At 37.5% G+C, this 13,004-nt stretch overlaps 1 protein-coding gene across 2 annotated transcripts; it reads right to left on the bottom strand.

Annotated features, from left to right (window-relative positions):
* Window positions 1–1,473: 1,473 nt before the first annotated feature.
* Window positions 1,474–10,811, bottom strand: LOC133523727 (protein starmaker-like). 2 transcript variants are annotated; one of them, XM_061859417.1, is made up of 4 exons: window positions 10,743–10,811; window positions 6,141–8,219; window positions 3,470–3,526; window positions 1,474–3,214 (listed from the first exon to the last, which is right to left on the bottom strand). In XM_061859417.1, the coding sequence occupies exons 1-4, from the start codon at window positions 10,745–10,747 to the stop codon at window positions 3,148–3,150; spliced, it is 2,208 nt and encodes a 735-aa protein (XP_061715401.1). In that variant the 5' UTR covers window positions 10,748–10,811; the 3' UTR covers window positions 1,474–3,147. The 2 variants fall into 2 exon arrangements, with proteins under 2 accessions (XP_061715401.1, XP_061715400.1); XM_061859416.1 differs by lacking the exon at window positions 10,743–10,811 and having other exon boundaries at window positions 6,141–8,857.
* Window positions 10,812–13,004: the final 2,193 nt, after the last annotated feature.

Genomic DNA, 13,004 nt, shown 5'->3' with positions numbered 1-13,004 from the left:
ATCATTTTTGAAGACCTATCTATAGATACCCCACACGTATGGGTATGATGAAAAAAAAAATTTTTTTTTAATTTCATGACGTATTAAAAAAAAACTACTTACTAGATCTCGTTCAAACCAATTTTCGGTGGAAGTTTACATGGCAATGTATATCATATATTTTTTTTAGATTTTTCATTCTGTTATTTTAGAAGTTACGGGGGGGGGACACACATTTTACCACTTTGGAAGTGTCTCTCGCGCAAACTATTCATTTTAGAAAAAAATGATATCAGAAACCTCAATATCATTTTTGAAGACCTATCCATAGATACCCCACACGTATGGGTTTGATGAAAAAAGTTTTTTTGAGTTTCAGTTCTAAGTATGGGGAACCCCCAAAATTTATTGTTTTTTTTCTATTTTAGTGTGAAAATCTTAATGCGGTTCATAGAATACATCCACTTACTAAGTTTGAACAGTACAGCTCTTATAGTTTCGGAAAAAAGTGGCTGTGACAGAATCGGACAGACAGACGGACATGACGAATCTATAAGGGTTCCGTTTTTTGCCATTTGGCTACGGAACCCTAAAAACGGCTAGGCCGTTCAAGTTCGCTGTAATTTTCCTTGAAAGTGTTTACTAAGCTTTACTTTCACGATTTTTTCATATTTTTTGGATCCATGGTTCAGAAGTTAGGGGAAGTAGAGGGGGAAACATTATTTTTTCTTTCAGAGAGATTTCCTAAAATATTACGTTTATCAAAAAATGGTTATGAAACACCCGTATTAGTTTTGAAAGACCTATCCATAGACATCCCACACTATAGGGTTGAACCGAAAAAAAAATTCATCTCCACCTTTTGGTGTAGGGGAGCCACCATAAAATAGTACATTACGATACAAGTGCGAAAAATAGGAAATTCGAAACGAGTGGCGATAAATTAAAACACGACCGAAGGGAGTGTAATATATTTTACAGTACATATGGGGCTACTTTATAGCACTAGTGCGAGAAGTAGCATATTATGTTACTGTGTCGAACATTTAAAGGGCCATATGTACTGTAAAACGTTGTACGATACATGTGCGAATAGGTAATTCGCAACTCGTGTCGATTTAAAACACTCCCTTCGGTCGTGTTTTAATTTATCGCCACTCGTTTCGAATTTCCTATTTTTCGCACTTGTATCGTAATGTACTATTTTGTAGTTTTTATTTCACGATTTTGTCGGCGTTTTTAGGGTTCCGTAGTCAACTAAGATTACTTATTACATGCGGTAAGGGGATAAGACACCCTGTATGAACCCTAGTCTTAGAAAGGAATGCGTTCGAGTGTACCCAGCATACTGATCTAGATGTCTCATCAGTTTCCACAGACGTAAAGCCTGCATGGCATCACGGTATTTCCCACAATAATCGCCCGCCATTTTCCTGCCGCGATAGGAGCGACGCTATTACGCTTGTGTGGTGTAATAAGTAATAACTAAACATCTAGTGTCGAAATTATTTATTATCAACTTTCTTTTACAATGAGATATAAAATAATAATTTTAAAATCAAATTATACACTGATGCAAAATACAACTGTATTAATTTAAATATTATTGTCCTAATACATAGTATTCAAGAAAGACACCAAGTATTGGGTCATTAGTTCATTACCTATATAATTGGCGTTTTTGTTCATAAGTATTAGTCATGTCATAGTTTATTTATTTTAATAGTAACTTCGAAGTATTTTTTAATTTCATTAGTGCGCTACATAACAACCATTTTACATACAATTATTTGCTACTTTTATTGTTTTATGTATTTAGAATACAGCCCTGAAAACAGCTCTTTTCATGTACTGCCGACTCGAGTATTTAAATGACTTATATTTTTCTTACGGGACAGATTTAAAAAAAATGAGATAGAAAATGTGCCTTAAAAATGTCTCAGATTACTGGCAAAAATTTGTTTGGTTTGGAAATGCCATCACAAAATAATCCGCAATAATTGTATGAAAAATCGAATCTCGTTAAAGTTCTCCATACAAAACGCCAATTTCATAGGTAATGACCTAATATTTCAAATAGTTACAAAACGTAAGTATTACCAAGGATTTATTGATTGTATCATTACATGTGTATTTCCTGGTGGTGGTGCAATACCTTTACCTTTTTGACGTCAACGATTGATATATCCACACCGTAGGTCCTACGCCGAAGACGGATTAATTCGTCACAGATCACAAAGCAACATAGACATACGTGCATATGCATAAATTTCAATTTCAGTTTTGACACTTCGGTGACGTGTGGCGTCCGAGTGGCAGCTTTTGTGTTTGACACGGCGTCGAAAAGCTTAACCCTAAGCGAACGTTTTAAGGATGACAGAGGCTAGAGGGTGGGGCGGCTAAGCGCATGTTTTACTCGGAGTTGAAGAAGGGCAAGCACAAGCATGGCGGCCAACTTCTCAGATATGTGCTTAAGCGCCACATGGAGAATTGCAACATTGGCCCATTTCTGTGGGAGAAGCAGGCGGCCAACGGCCGTGAATGAAAATCTTTCGTTGTTCATGAATCATGATTACTTTAAATGCCGTCGACTTAAGGAACCCACCAGCGGCTTTTAAAAATAATTACAGTAATTATGTGTTTTCGTGCCCATTGCGTGCAAGGGTCTTAGCTAATGTATGCAGGATGGTACTGTACTTTGTAGGTACGTAAGTCTAGATTATTAAACGTTGACGATTGGCAATTTAGTTACCACAAAACATTGGCGTCATACGCCATTTTCTTCTGGTATCAAACTCGGATACAAGATTGTTTCTTATAATTTGCACATCTAATACAATCAATGAACCTTTGGTATTACAAAAAAATTGAATTTTTAAAATTGAAAAGATTTTATTTATGAATTGGAGCGTTCGCTATAATTACTAACAGGACCTGCGTTCTTTTAACATACAACATTATAAAACAAATGCTAAACGACTCGACTTCTAAATTAAAGATTCGAGTTGTTAACAAGTCATAAGACAAATAAGTAGTCCTAACACTCCTAACTATAAACTTTTGTTAGGTACATTTGATATAATTTGTCCACAATACTTATATTGTGGATAGTTCCGTATACTTAGCTAGTTTAAGCTACATATATGCCAAATTGAGCAATCATACGAGTTATTCTAGTACCTGGTTGGGGTCCGAAGCTGGCGGCGTCAGCGACATGGGCAAGCTTCCATCGCTCCTATACAATTAAATCAAAAACAAAGGCCTTTTTATTTAAAGGTTCAGAGACATGAATCACAATATTTATTAAGCAAAAGAAAAAAAGGTTTTCTTTCCGTTTCCACGTTATTAAGCTAAAGTAACATGTATTCACACAGAGAAGATAGTATTTAATAGACTTCTGAACAAGAAGTTGTGTTTAGAGATTCTTAACTATATTTTGCTAGTTTGTACGATTAAATTAAAGTATATTAAAAATATCAAGTTAACTTACCGTTGCGGACTCGATGGACGATGCACGTCGGCACGTACGCAAATCATGCCCCCGCCGCTGTGGGAAACACGTACTTTACCATAAGAAGTGAACAGCAGGGTGCGTAGCCAACATGCCAATCGTTTACGCTCCGTAGCGAACGAAACGCAACTGTCACTGTCGCACTAATATGGAAGAGTGATAGAAAGACACAAAGCCTTTCGTTATCGTAGCGCACACGATAGTCACTTTGGCTGGGCACCCTGAGGTGACTTATCGGACAGGGTGTTCAATATGATCTACCAAGTGTAATTCTCTAACAATAGGTATAGCAAAGTTGTGTTTAAAGCGGTCGTTTGTACACCTCGCTGCCCACCTTCTGGTAATGTCTGCACAATACATTGTACGAGAAAGTAGTTCAGAGGACACTTTTTCGGAAAACATACCTACCACAGCAATGTTGTTTTTGTTTGGTAGGTATTACTTAACTATTTCCCTACTTCCGACTGTTTGTATCCTCTTCGCGCTTAAACAGCTGAACCACTAATTTAGATGAAATTCGATATGAAGTAAGTTTTAAGACCCGGAAAAGGGCATAGATAATTATAATTGTTTTTATCGTTGAGTGAAGAGGGGAATTAAACTATGATAGTCGCGAACAGGAGCAAGTTGTTTTACTTATTTATGAAAAAAGATAGCACTAGTTACGATTTTTTGAGATTCTTCTTATTCGTGTTGAAATGATAGCAGAATCGAACTTGTAAGAGTTCACTTGCAACTTGACGTTTTTAGTTGACATTGTCGCTTATCGATAAACTTGATTTGTTAATAATTCGTTATAGCATTGCGGTTTATTGATTAAAAACAGTAAAAAAAAATCTTAAAATGACACATACTTTGCTTTGTTTTGATAAGCTAAATGCCAGACTTGTTACGATGCGTGCGAAATGTTTAGATGATTCATTTTGGTGCTGCTAATACCAGGCGGCCTTGAGGGCGACCTTTTTTTCACGAGACCGTTATTCTTGAGACTTAGGACATTGAATTCGAACCGGTACAAATAGAATATTGCAGTTAAAATATTGACATGATCCGTTTTTTTAAGGTTGCAATTTTTATAACCTCAAAAGTTGTGGTAGTTATAAATAAAATTTCTAATTTGAAAACAGGGGGTATAAAGCTTTGCGACCTGTAGCTGTAAATGGCCAATAGGGTTGTTTCCAATTTTTTGAAACGCTTGTATTACGTTCTATATTAAATAAAAGTTGCCCTAAAATTCAACTTTTATACTAAAAACGGCTTTAAATATGTTAAATTAACAAAATATATTTTGACAGATGGTTTCGCGCCTAAAACGCTCTTTGAAAATTGTGTGACGTCACAGTTTACGGTTTGACACATAACTTCATACACACGTAGAAGATACGAACTGTCAACTGACATTTGTCATTTGTTGTTTATCGCCTAACTGTCAACAGTGTCAATCCGAGAGTTGTCACGTCATCAGAATCTTCAATGACGTTACGAGTTTGGTCACGTGACGTGTGCCAAAAGATATTTTAAATTCAATATTTACAAAAATATGGTCATTACAGGTCCCCTAAAAGTAGTTTAACACGTTCTTATAATCCAAAAGAATTTATTGGGATACAATTCTGCCCTAAGATTTGTAGATGGAAACAACCCTATTACATCCCCGTGCGAACGGGACCGACGTTGGCCCCAACGTCGGGACTAAGCAAGAGTCGTTTTCCGTTTCACGAATCACCAGAATATCTGTAACAATTTTTGACATGCAAAAATATTTTGTTACTTATTTCCAAAAATGGACAATGTTTCGATATTTTGGATTCGAACTATTGTTAACGATTAGCTGATATTTGGTGAAACGGAAAAGGACTCTTGCTCAGGGCCCGCCGTCGTCGGGACCAACAGCGGGCCCGTTAGCATGTGGATGTAATTGGCCCGAACAGACAAATAAAAGCCTGTTCACACGCTAGTCCGTACTCCATACCTTTGTATAGATCGCGTCATTCACGAAGACGCATGCCTTGACTGGTATCTGTCATGTTATCATCGTCATCGTGAATGACACGCCCTATATTTGTTACTACTGTATAATGGATGCAATACATATTATACATGCGCTGAAATGAACAGCAGGAGAGCCTTTGGACATTGAATTGAGTATGAAATGAAACTTTATATGAAAGTCAAGACTAAGAACACCATTTTTCCGGCATTTCGACTCGGATTTTGATGGAATCCAAATCCAATGGAGTGTCAGCAGATGCATTAATTAAAATTTAAATGAATAACTCGCCAATTTCATTGCAACAAACTGCTTATATTTTACTTGTGAACAATAGTAATATTTTTATTAATCTCAATTCCGCCGCACGTGAATTCTGTAAGTCTGATACGAGCTAAGAAATCTTATGCAAATATTTAGTTCCAGGAAGGATTTTTTAAATATTTGATGCATTAGAAAATCCGTATTAATCAGTTCGAAAGAATTCTTAGAATCTTAGTAGCTTGGGCATACCCATTACTGATTAATAAGATGCGAGTTATCAAGGAAACCTTGTTCAAAATAACTTGCATACTTCCTTACTTGCGTATCGACTTTCATGGCGACTTGTAGTTTGTTATAATTATAATAATTAGATATAAATATTAGAATAATAGTTACCCATTATCGTCCTGCGAGTCCGTGTCGCTGTCCATACGCATACGCTTGGGTTTGGGTATCACAGGCACGCCCGGAGTATCGCCACTACGCTTGTATTGCACCCCAGCTCGCCGCGGCCTTAATGCTTGTTCGTACTCTATTAACTCGTGATCGACATTTGCTCTGGCCACTACTCCAGCCCGACGTGACACCTCTCCTACTACGGTTTGTTCAGATCTTTGAACTTCAATTTCAGATATTAGTGAACTGTTAATTGTGGTTGCGTTTGCATTTCGTTTGTATTCGATCACGCCTCGACGATACCTCAAATATCGAGGCCTCAAAGGTGCTAGAATACCTATATTTTGTTCATAATCATCACTATCTTTCGAAGATTCTAGCGAGTGGTCTAATCTGGTTGTATTCGCGGAGGAACTGATTTTCTGTCTGTATTTGACCACACCTTGATGTCGTCTTGGAGCCAAAGATCCCAAGCTTTGATCGGATTCTAGAACGCTCCAATCAGGAGACACGAATGAGTCGTCAGTTCCGGTAGTTTTCGCTATGTTCACGTTCCGTCTGTATTCAACCACACCAGCATGTGCTCGTCGCCTTCTTGGTGCTAACGACCCCAAGTTTTGATCTAATTTATTCAAGTTACGTTCTGGAGATGTTGGTCTATCGTCATCTTCAGATGTGGACGTATTTGCTGAAGTGTTCTCTTTGTCAGCAGCGATCTTAGGAGCACAAGTTGTGGCGTTTATATATTTGTAAAATAATAAACTTTTCTCAGTATTGGATTCATCTGCTGTAAAATTTTCGTTCGCAGTGACATTTTGTGCGCGAGTAGTGACGTTCAGAACTCTAGCGATCGTATCCGAGGCATCAATCCCCTCATTGAACAACGTACTAAGTTTCTTAACGAGCTCATCGTCTTCTTTTCTCTTGTCCCTATTGCTAATGGTGACATTTGGATCTTTGATGCTCCCTTCCGAAACAGATCCGTCTGGCGAATGGGAACTAGATGTAGAATTTAGTTTTGTAAGTTCAGACGCATCTAGTCTCTCGCCGTACTTTTGTCCGCGAATCGTAACATTGCCATCTTTAACGCCCGTGTCCGAAGCAGTTTTTTTTTGTAAATCGTCGCTGGTAAAGGTTCGTTTTTTTAATTGGGATACATCTTGTACGTATTTTTCAGCATACCCCATCTTAGCGCGAATTGTAACATTAGTGTTTCTGAAGGTCGTATCCGAGATAGAATCACTTCGTGATTCCTCACTGTCTTCATTCAGAGTAGGACTGGGTTTTTTATAGAATTTCGAAGTATCGGTGTGTCTGTTTTGACCGCGTCTCGTGACGTTTATGTTTTCAATAGTTCTATTAGAATTTCGGGACACATCGCTTTGGTAATTGGAATAAGATGTGACTTTTTCTACTACTTCGGAGGAATCACTGCCTAGAGTCTCAGTTTTTGAAACATTATTAGCATCTTTAGTGTCGGAACTAGCCTTGTTACGGGAAATTTCGCTCAACTTCGTAAGAGTAGTCGATCTCTCAAGTTCCGTTGCAATGTTTTGTCTCGGGACAGACGGTTTTGTAATATTCTCATCTCTGGTATCCGAAGTTGAATCCTTGCGAGACGTATCACTCTCTTCTTTAGAGGGTGAAGTTCGTTTGTCAACTTCGGATGTGTCACTTTCATGGCGTCTGATGTTTCTCTTCGTAACATTTACGCCCCTTATGGGACCGTCTAATAAATCCTTACGGGACGTATCGCTTTCTTTAGACGGGGAAGATGGTTGGTCTGCCGATTTGGATTTTTTTGCGCCACCTAATTCGAAATCTGAATCCTTGCGAGAAGTGTCACTCTTGGTCGGGGAGGGATCCTCAAAAACAGAAGTATCGCTATCTTGTTGGAATTCGGGGGGTCGGGCCAGTCGGCAGCTGCGACGCACGGGAGTGGGCGTGTGGCGGGGCGTGCGTTCGTCGATAGAGAGCGAGGGCGTGGACGCAGGGGTGGGGGTGCGCGAGTCGCGGCGGATGCGCGGCAGGCTCGTGCGCCAGTGGGAGACGGGCAGGCGCAGGCGGCGACGTTTGCGACTGATACATAAGACATTATTACAATTTGGTCTGGGACTGAAACCCGTGGGCCTGAGGTGTCTGTTAGATTTAACCATACGTTTATAAAGGTATTCATAGTAAATTATTTTTCATCGCACTTGCTCGAAAAAGATTTTATTTCATGCAAGTGTACTGAAGGACGAAGGCCTATATTGTTCCCGCGGGAGTTATGAATTATGGAGTTAATAGCTTTATGCTTTATATATAGCTTCATACGAACCAAGCTGGAAGTAAAATACTTGTTTAACAATCCGCAGCAAGTTCTGTTCTCTAAACAAACTCAGTTACACTGTCATTTTAAAACGACTAGGTACATTGCTCCGAAATATTGTAATTAGGATAAGGTATATCTATGCCTTTAATTAGTTTATGTAGCTTCAGATACCATAGTTAAAGCGAATTTAATTTTTTCATACTAAACTTGTTTGTTATTTCGTATGTTTTATAAGCTGGAGCTATACAAGAAGCCTTTGAAGTTTTGTCGTTTACAAAACTCCCGCAGTCTTAAAAAAAGTTTTAAATTTTAAACTTCTTGAATTTAGACTCTCTAAACAAAAGATTTTTTTTTGACTGTTCGAGCCGTTTATAGCATCTTGTCAAAGTAAACGAGTCTGTTGTGAAAATCTCTAAGCTAAGTTTCTATAACTTCCGAAGAGAATTAACGCGAATTCAATGCTTTGAGGAGCTGACTTCTGTATTCAGTACCAAAGCATATTTCTTGCCTTAGGACTGTAGAAGGCTGGTATTTGGAATTTAAACGTGGAACTGCAATCTCAGTGACAAACAACGTGAAGGTCTTCCAAAATCATCAATCATGGCTGAATGCCGTCTGGGTCCATGCCTTCGATGCCTAACCTATCAAAAAATTACAAAATGGCGGATGAATGTCTGAAAGGTCACTATATTTTGGCGTATTTGCGAATTATCTCTTAAAATTTCGAATTTTCTTCGCAAGTGTGATGAAAAACATTGTAACTTAATTCTTTAATTCACTCCAGCCTGCGGCTGTCGTAAATTTAAAAACCTCGTTTGCAATCTTTCACTTACCCCCGTCGTTGCATAATGTACTATTAACAGCTTTCTATAAAAACGGAATATTCTTTGAAAAACTTTGTTATTCCTCGTTTTTTTTTAATTACGTTAGGGGTTAAAATTAATCAGAGACCTCTAAGCCAGATTATAAAAGGGTTAGACCTTAAGCATATTAAGGTAAACAATAAATTAATCGGTATAGGTATAATAAACTCTATTTGCGACGGTAATAATATAAACATGCTGTGAGTCTTTGTAATTGACAACATTTACATTTTCTGACCCTATAATTTTATTGGCTCTCTACATTTAAATTGAAACGAGGAATACGCTAATAGTTTATTTTTTCCAGTAGGATTTGTATTCAATTTATTATATTTTTTTTTAAATGTGTACTTATTCTAAAATGGCGTAACTCCAGTACTACGCTAGAAGTACTGGAGTTACGCCATTTTATGAATCTGACGTTGTCTGTATTTGTCAATGTTTTAAACTGAACCGTTGTTGTTTTAAAACAATTTTGATATAATATCAGATTTCTACGACGATTTGGATATTATAACGGATACTGATACACGAATACGATATTTTTTTTTTTTTTTTTTTATAACGATAGGCAAGCGTTTGACCACGATCTCACCTGATGGTAAGTGATGATGCGGTCTACGGTGGAGCACGCTTACCTATGAGATACCTATTTACCCTAGCCTTGAAGAGACCCAGATTGTACTCATGCGGAAACACAGACTCGGGCAGGGCATTCCACTCCTTGGCAGTGGCATATTTCATACGGATACGACGGATCGACGGATAAACACGAACGAATGTAATAGTACTACGATACAAGTGCGAAAAATAGGAAATTCGAAACGAGTGGCGATAAATTAAAACACGACCGTTCCGTCCGTTCAACGTTTTACAGTACATATGGCCCTTTAAATGTCCGACACAGTAACGTAATATGCAATACCGCTTGTACAATGGGCTGTGCTCTGAAGAATTGTTTGACATGATGCCCACGGCTACTTTCTATCACCGCACCGCCCGCCGTCGGCAGGGTGTTCATCCTCACACCCTAGAACCTAAATGGTCACGCACTGTGCGGTTTAAGAGGAACTTCCTCCCGCGCACGCTCCGGTTGTGGAATGAGCTACCTGCCGAGGTTTTCCCGAGGGTCTACAGTATGAGGTTCTTCAAAAAAGGAGTGTACAGATTTTTAAAGGGTCGGCAACGCGCATGTAACACCTCTGGAGTTGCAGGCGTCCATAGGCTACGGTGACTGCTTACCATCAGGCGGGCCGTATGCTTGCTTGCCACCGTCGTGGTATAAAAAAAAATGCAAATTTTCGCACTAGTGCGGTAAAGTAGCACCATATGTACTGTAAAGTAATTAAATGTTTGTACCGATATCTTCAACGAATCATTTTTGCTATTTTTGCAGTATTTTGTATACTTTGGAGGAGTATATACCTCATCGATCCATTTTAAAAACGATAAGTAGATAGTACTTCATTATATAAATTTCTCTTTGTTTTGAAATTCAATCAATACGTCGTATTTAATTGACAATGTCAAATCCAATATTATGACAGCTAATTTTTTTCGTGATGAATGGCAATGGCATTTTACCTACTGTGCCGTAGAATTGTTAAAATCACAACATTTTTTAATTATTTTGTTTTTTTTTTTTTGTAATAAGGCATATTAAGTACATTTATAATATATTGCAGTGTTCAGGAAGCAAAATACTTTAAAATTATATGTAAATTTTCAGGTTTTATAAAAATGAAATGTTGTCAATTATTGCCTTTCTTTAGATACCGATAAATCGACTGTTTTCCCATTGTGCACTCAAATAATTAGAAAACGAACAACAAATATTGCAATTGCAAAAAAATATTCAACAAACTATATCAAAATTAATAGTGACAATAGATCGTTTTTCTAGCATTAGAAAAAAAGATAAACAATCTTGACATGTTTTTTATAGAAAAATGTTTTAGGTTGAATCAGTAACTATTACCTACATTTGAAAGCAAAAGAATAATCGTGCGTATATGATTTATATTGTTACATGTTTGCCGTAACTTATTTTTCAAGTGTTTTTCTATAAAAAACACGTCAATATCGCTTACCTTGTTTCTGATGCTAAAAATATTGGAAGATAGAAATATTTCGATATTGCTTGGAAGCGTTGTTGCTTTAATAAGTCGAAGCTGATTTAACACTTACAAAAATCAGTATGTATTTTCCAAGTCATACTTTTAATATTTTAGGAGAATTTCCTACTACGATTCACAGTGAAGTTTTAAAAATCTTTCATTTGTTGTTTAGTACATATATATATATATATACAGTCAGCCGCAGAGATAATAGACCCCCCTCCTCTCTCCCTGTATAGAATTTTTTTTGCAGGGAAGTCAACTCTCTCTGCAGCTGTCTGAACATAATTAATTTATCATTATTTTGAGGCGTTAGCCGCTTGCTCAGCTTTGTGACTGACAAAAAAAAACGATTGTGCCAAGCGACATCGCCTAAAACAAATGTATAAAGTAAAGGCCACTACATCTACCCACTAAATAGACGTAAAGTAAAGTAGATACTCAACTCGACCTATTTTGTCAAATTAGCTTGCATCTATCTACAAATATAATATAAAAAGCCAGACTATGCACTATCAAAATGCTATAACTACTAATCTACTGTACTTAAGAGGCTTACCTGCCGTTTATTCTTGTTCTTTTTTTAACATTCCATTCGTAATTCCTTGGATTGATTCGAATAACTTATTTCAACACATTAAGATTTTCTAAACAATCACTGCCAGCGATCCGCTAAGCGGGTTTTCTGTTCGTAGGCGCTACTTACGGTTTTTCTCATGTTATCGGCTAAGCTCGCAGCGCGTAACTCGCGCTAGGTGCCCTATTGATTTTCCGACAAAAAATACGCCGATTTTCGATTCGCCGACAACGATTCGCAGACGGGTTCTTTGGCCGAGTAACGATTGGCAGAATGTGATTACGCATAATAGTCGTTTGCACAAGTAGTCAATACGCAGAACATTGATACGCATATTTACTATTCGTAGAATAATCATTTAGTAACTCTCACAATTATTCGAGAAACTATTGGTCGAAACTCAATAGGTCGAATAATCTTTTGGCATTAATATTGATTAGCAAAACTTCCCTCATAATTATGGCTAGACATGACTAACCTGGTGCCCTATTGATTTTCCGACAAAAATACGCCGATTTTCGATTCGCCGACAACGATTCGGACGGGTTCTTTAGCCGAGTAACGATTGGCAGAATGTGATTACGCATAATAGTCGTTTGCACGAGTAGTCAATACGCAGAACATTGATACGCATATTTACTTTTCGTAGAATAATCATTTAGTAACTCTCACAATTACCCGAGAAACTATTGGTCGAAACACAAGAGGCCGAATAATCATTTGGTATTAATATTGATTGACAAAACTTCCCTCTTATTTATGGCTAGACTAGGACATGACTAACCTACATAACAACTTTTAGTTTGAGTCGGGTAAACATGGTTTAGATACATTTAATTATATACTTATTTTCACCTTGACCACAAATGACCATAAAATCTTATGCCTTGAAACGAGCAATTCTTGTATATATATTTATACATTTTGGGGATCTCGGATCGGCTCTAACGATTTCGATGAAATTTGCTATATGGGGGTTTTCGGGGGGCGAAA

Source organism: Cydia pomonella, chromosome 12 (assembly GCF_033807575.1).
Source record: "Cydia pomonella isolate Wapato2018A chromosome 12, ilCydPomo1, whole genome shotgun sequence".
Classification (NCBI taxonomy): Eukaryota; Metazoa; Arthropoda; class Insecta; order Lepidoptera; family Tortricidae; genus Cydia; species Cydia pomonella.
This window is presented reverse-complemented; position numbering and strand designations above follow the sequence as displayed.

Bases quoted from the DNA above. Each gene is read 5' to 3' on its own strand.
- LOC133523727 (XM_061859416.1), bottom strand. From the start codon at position 8,296: ATGGTTAAATCTAACAGACACCTCAGGCCCACGGGTTTCAGTCCCAGA. The intron at 3,527-6,140 runs GTAACTATTATT...TGTTTCCCACAG, and splicing joins GACTCGCAGGACGATAATGG to CGGCGGGGGCATGATTTGCG. The intron at 3,215-3,469 runs GTAAGTTAACTT...TTAATTGTATAG, and splicing joins CGTCCATCGAGTCCGCAACG to GAGCGATGGAAGCTTGCCCA.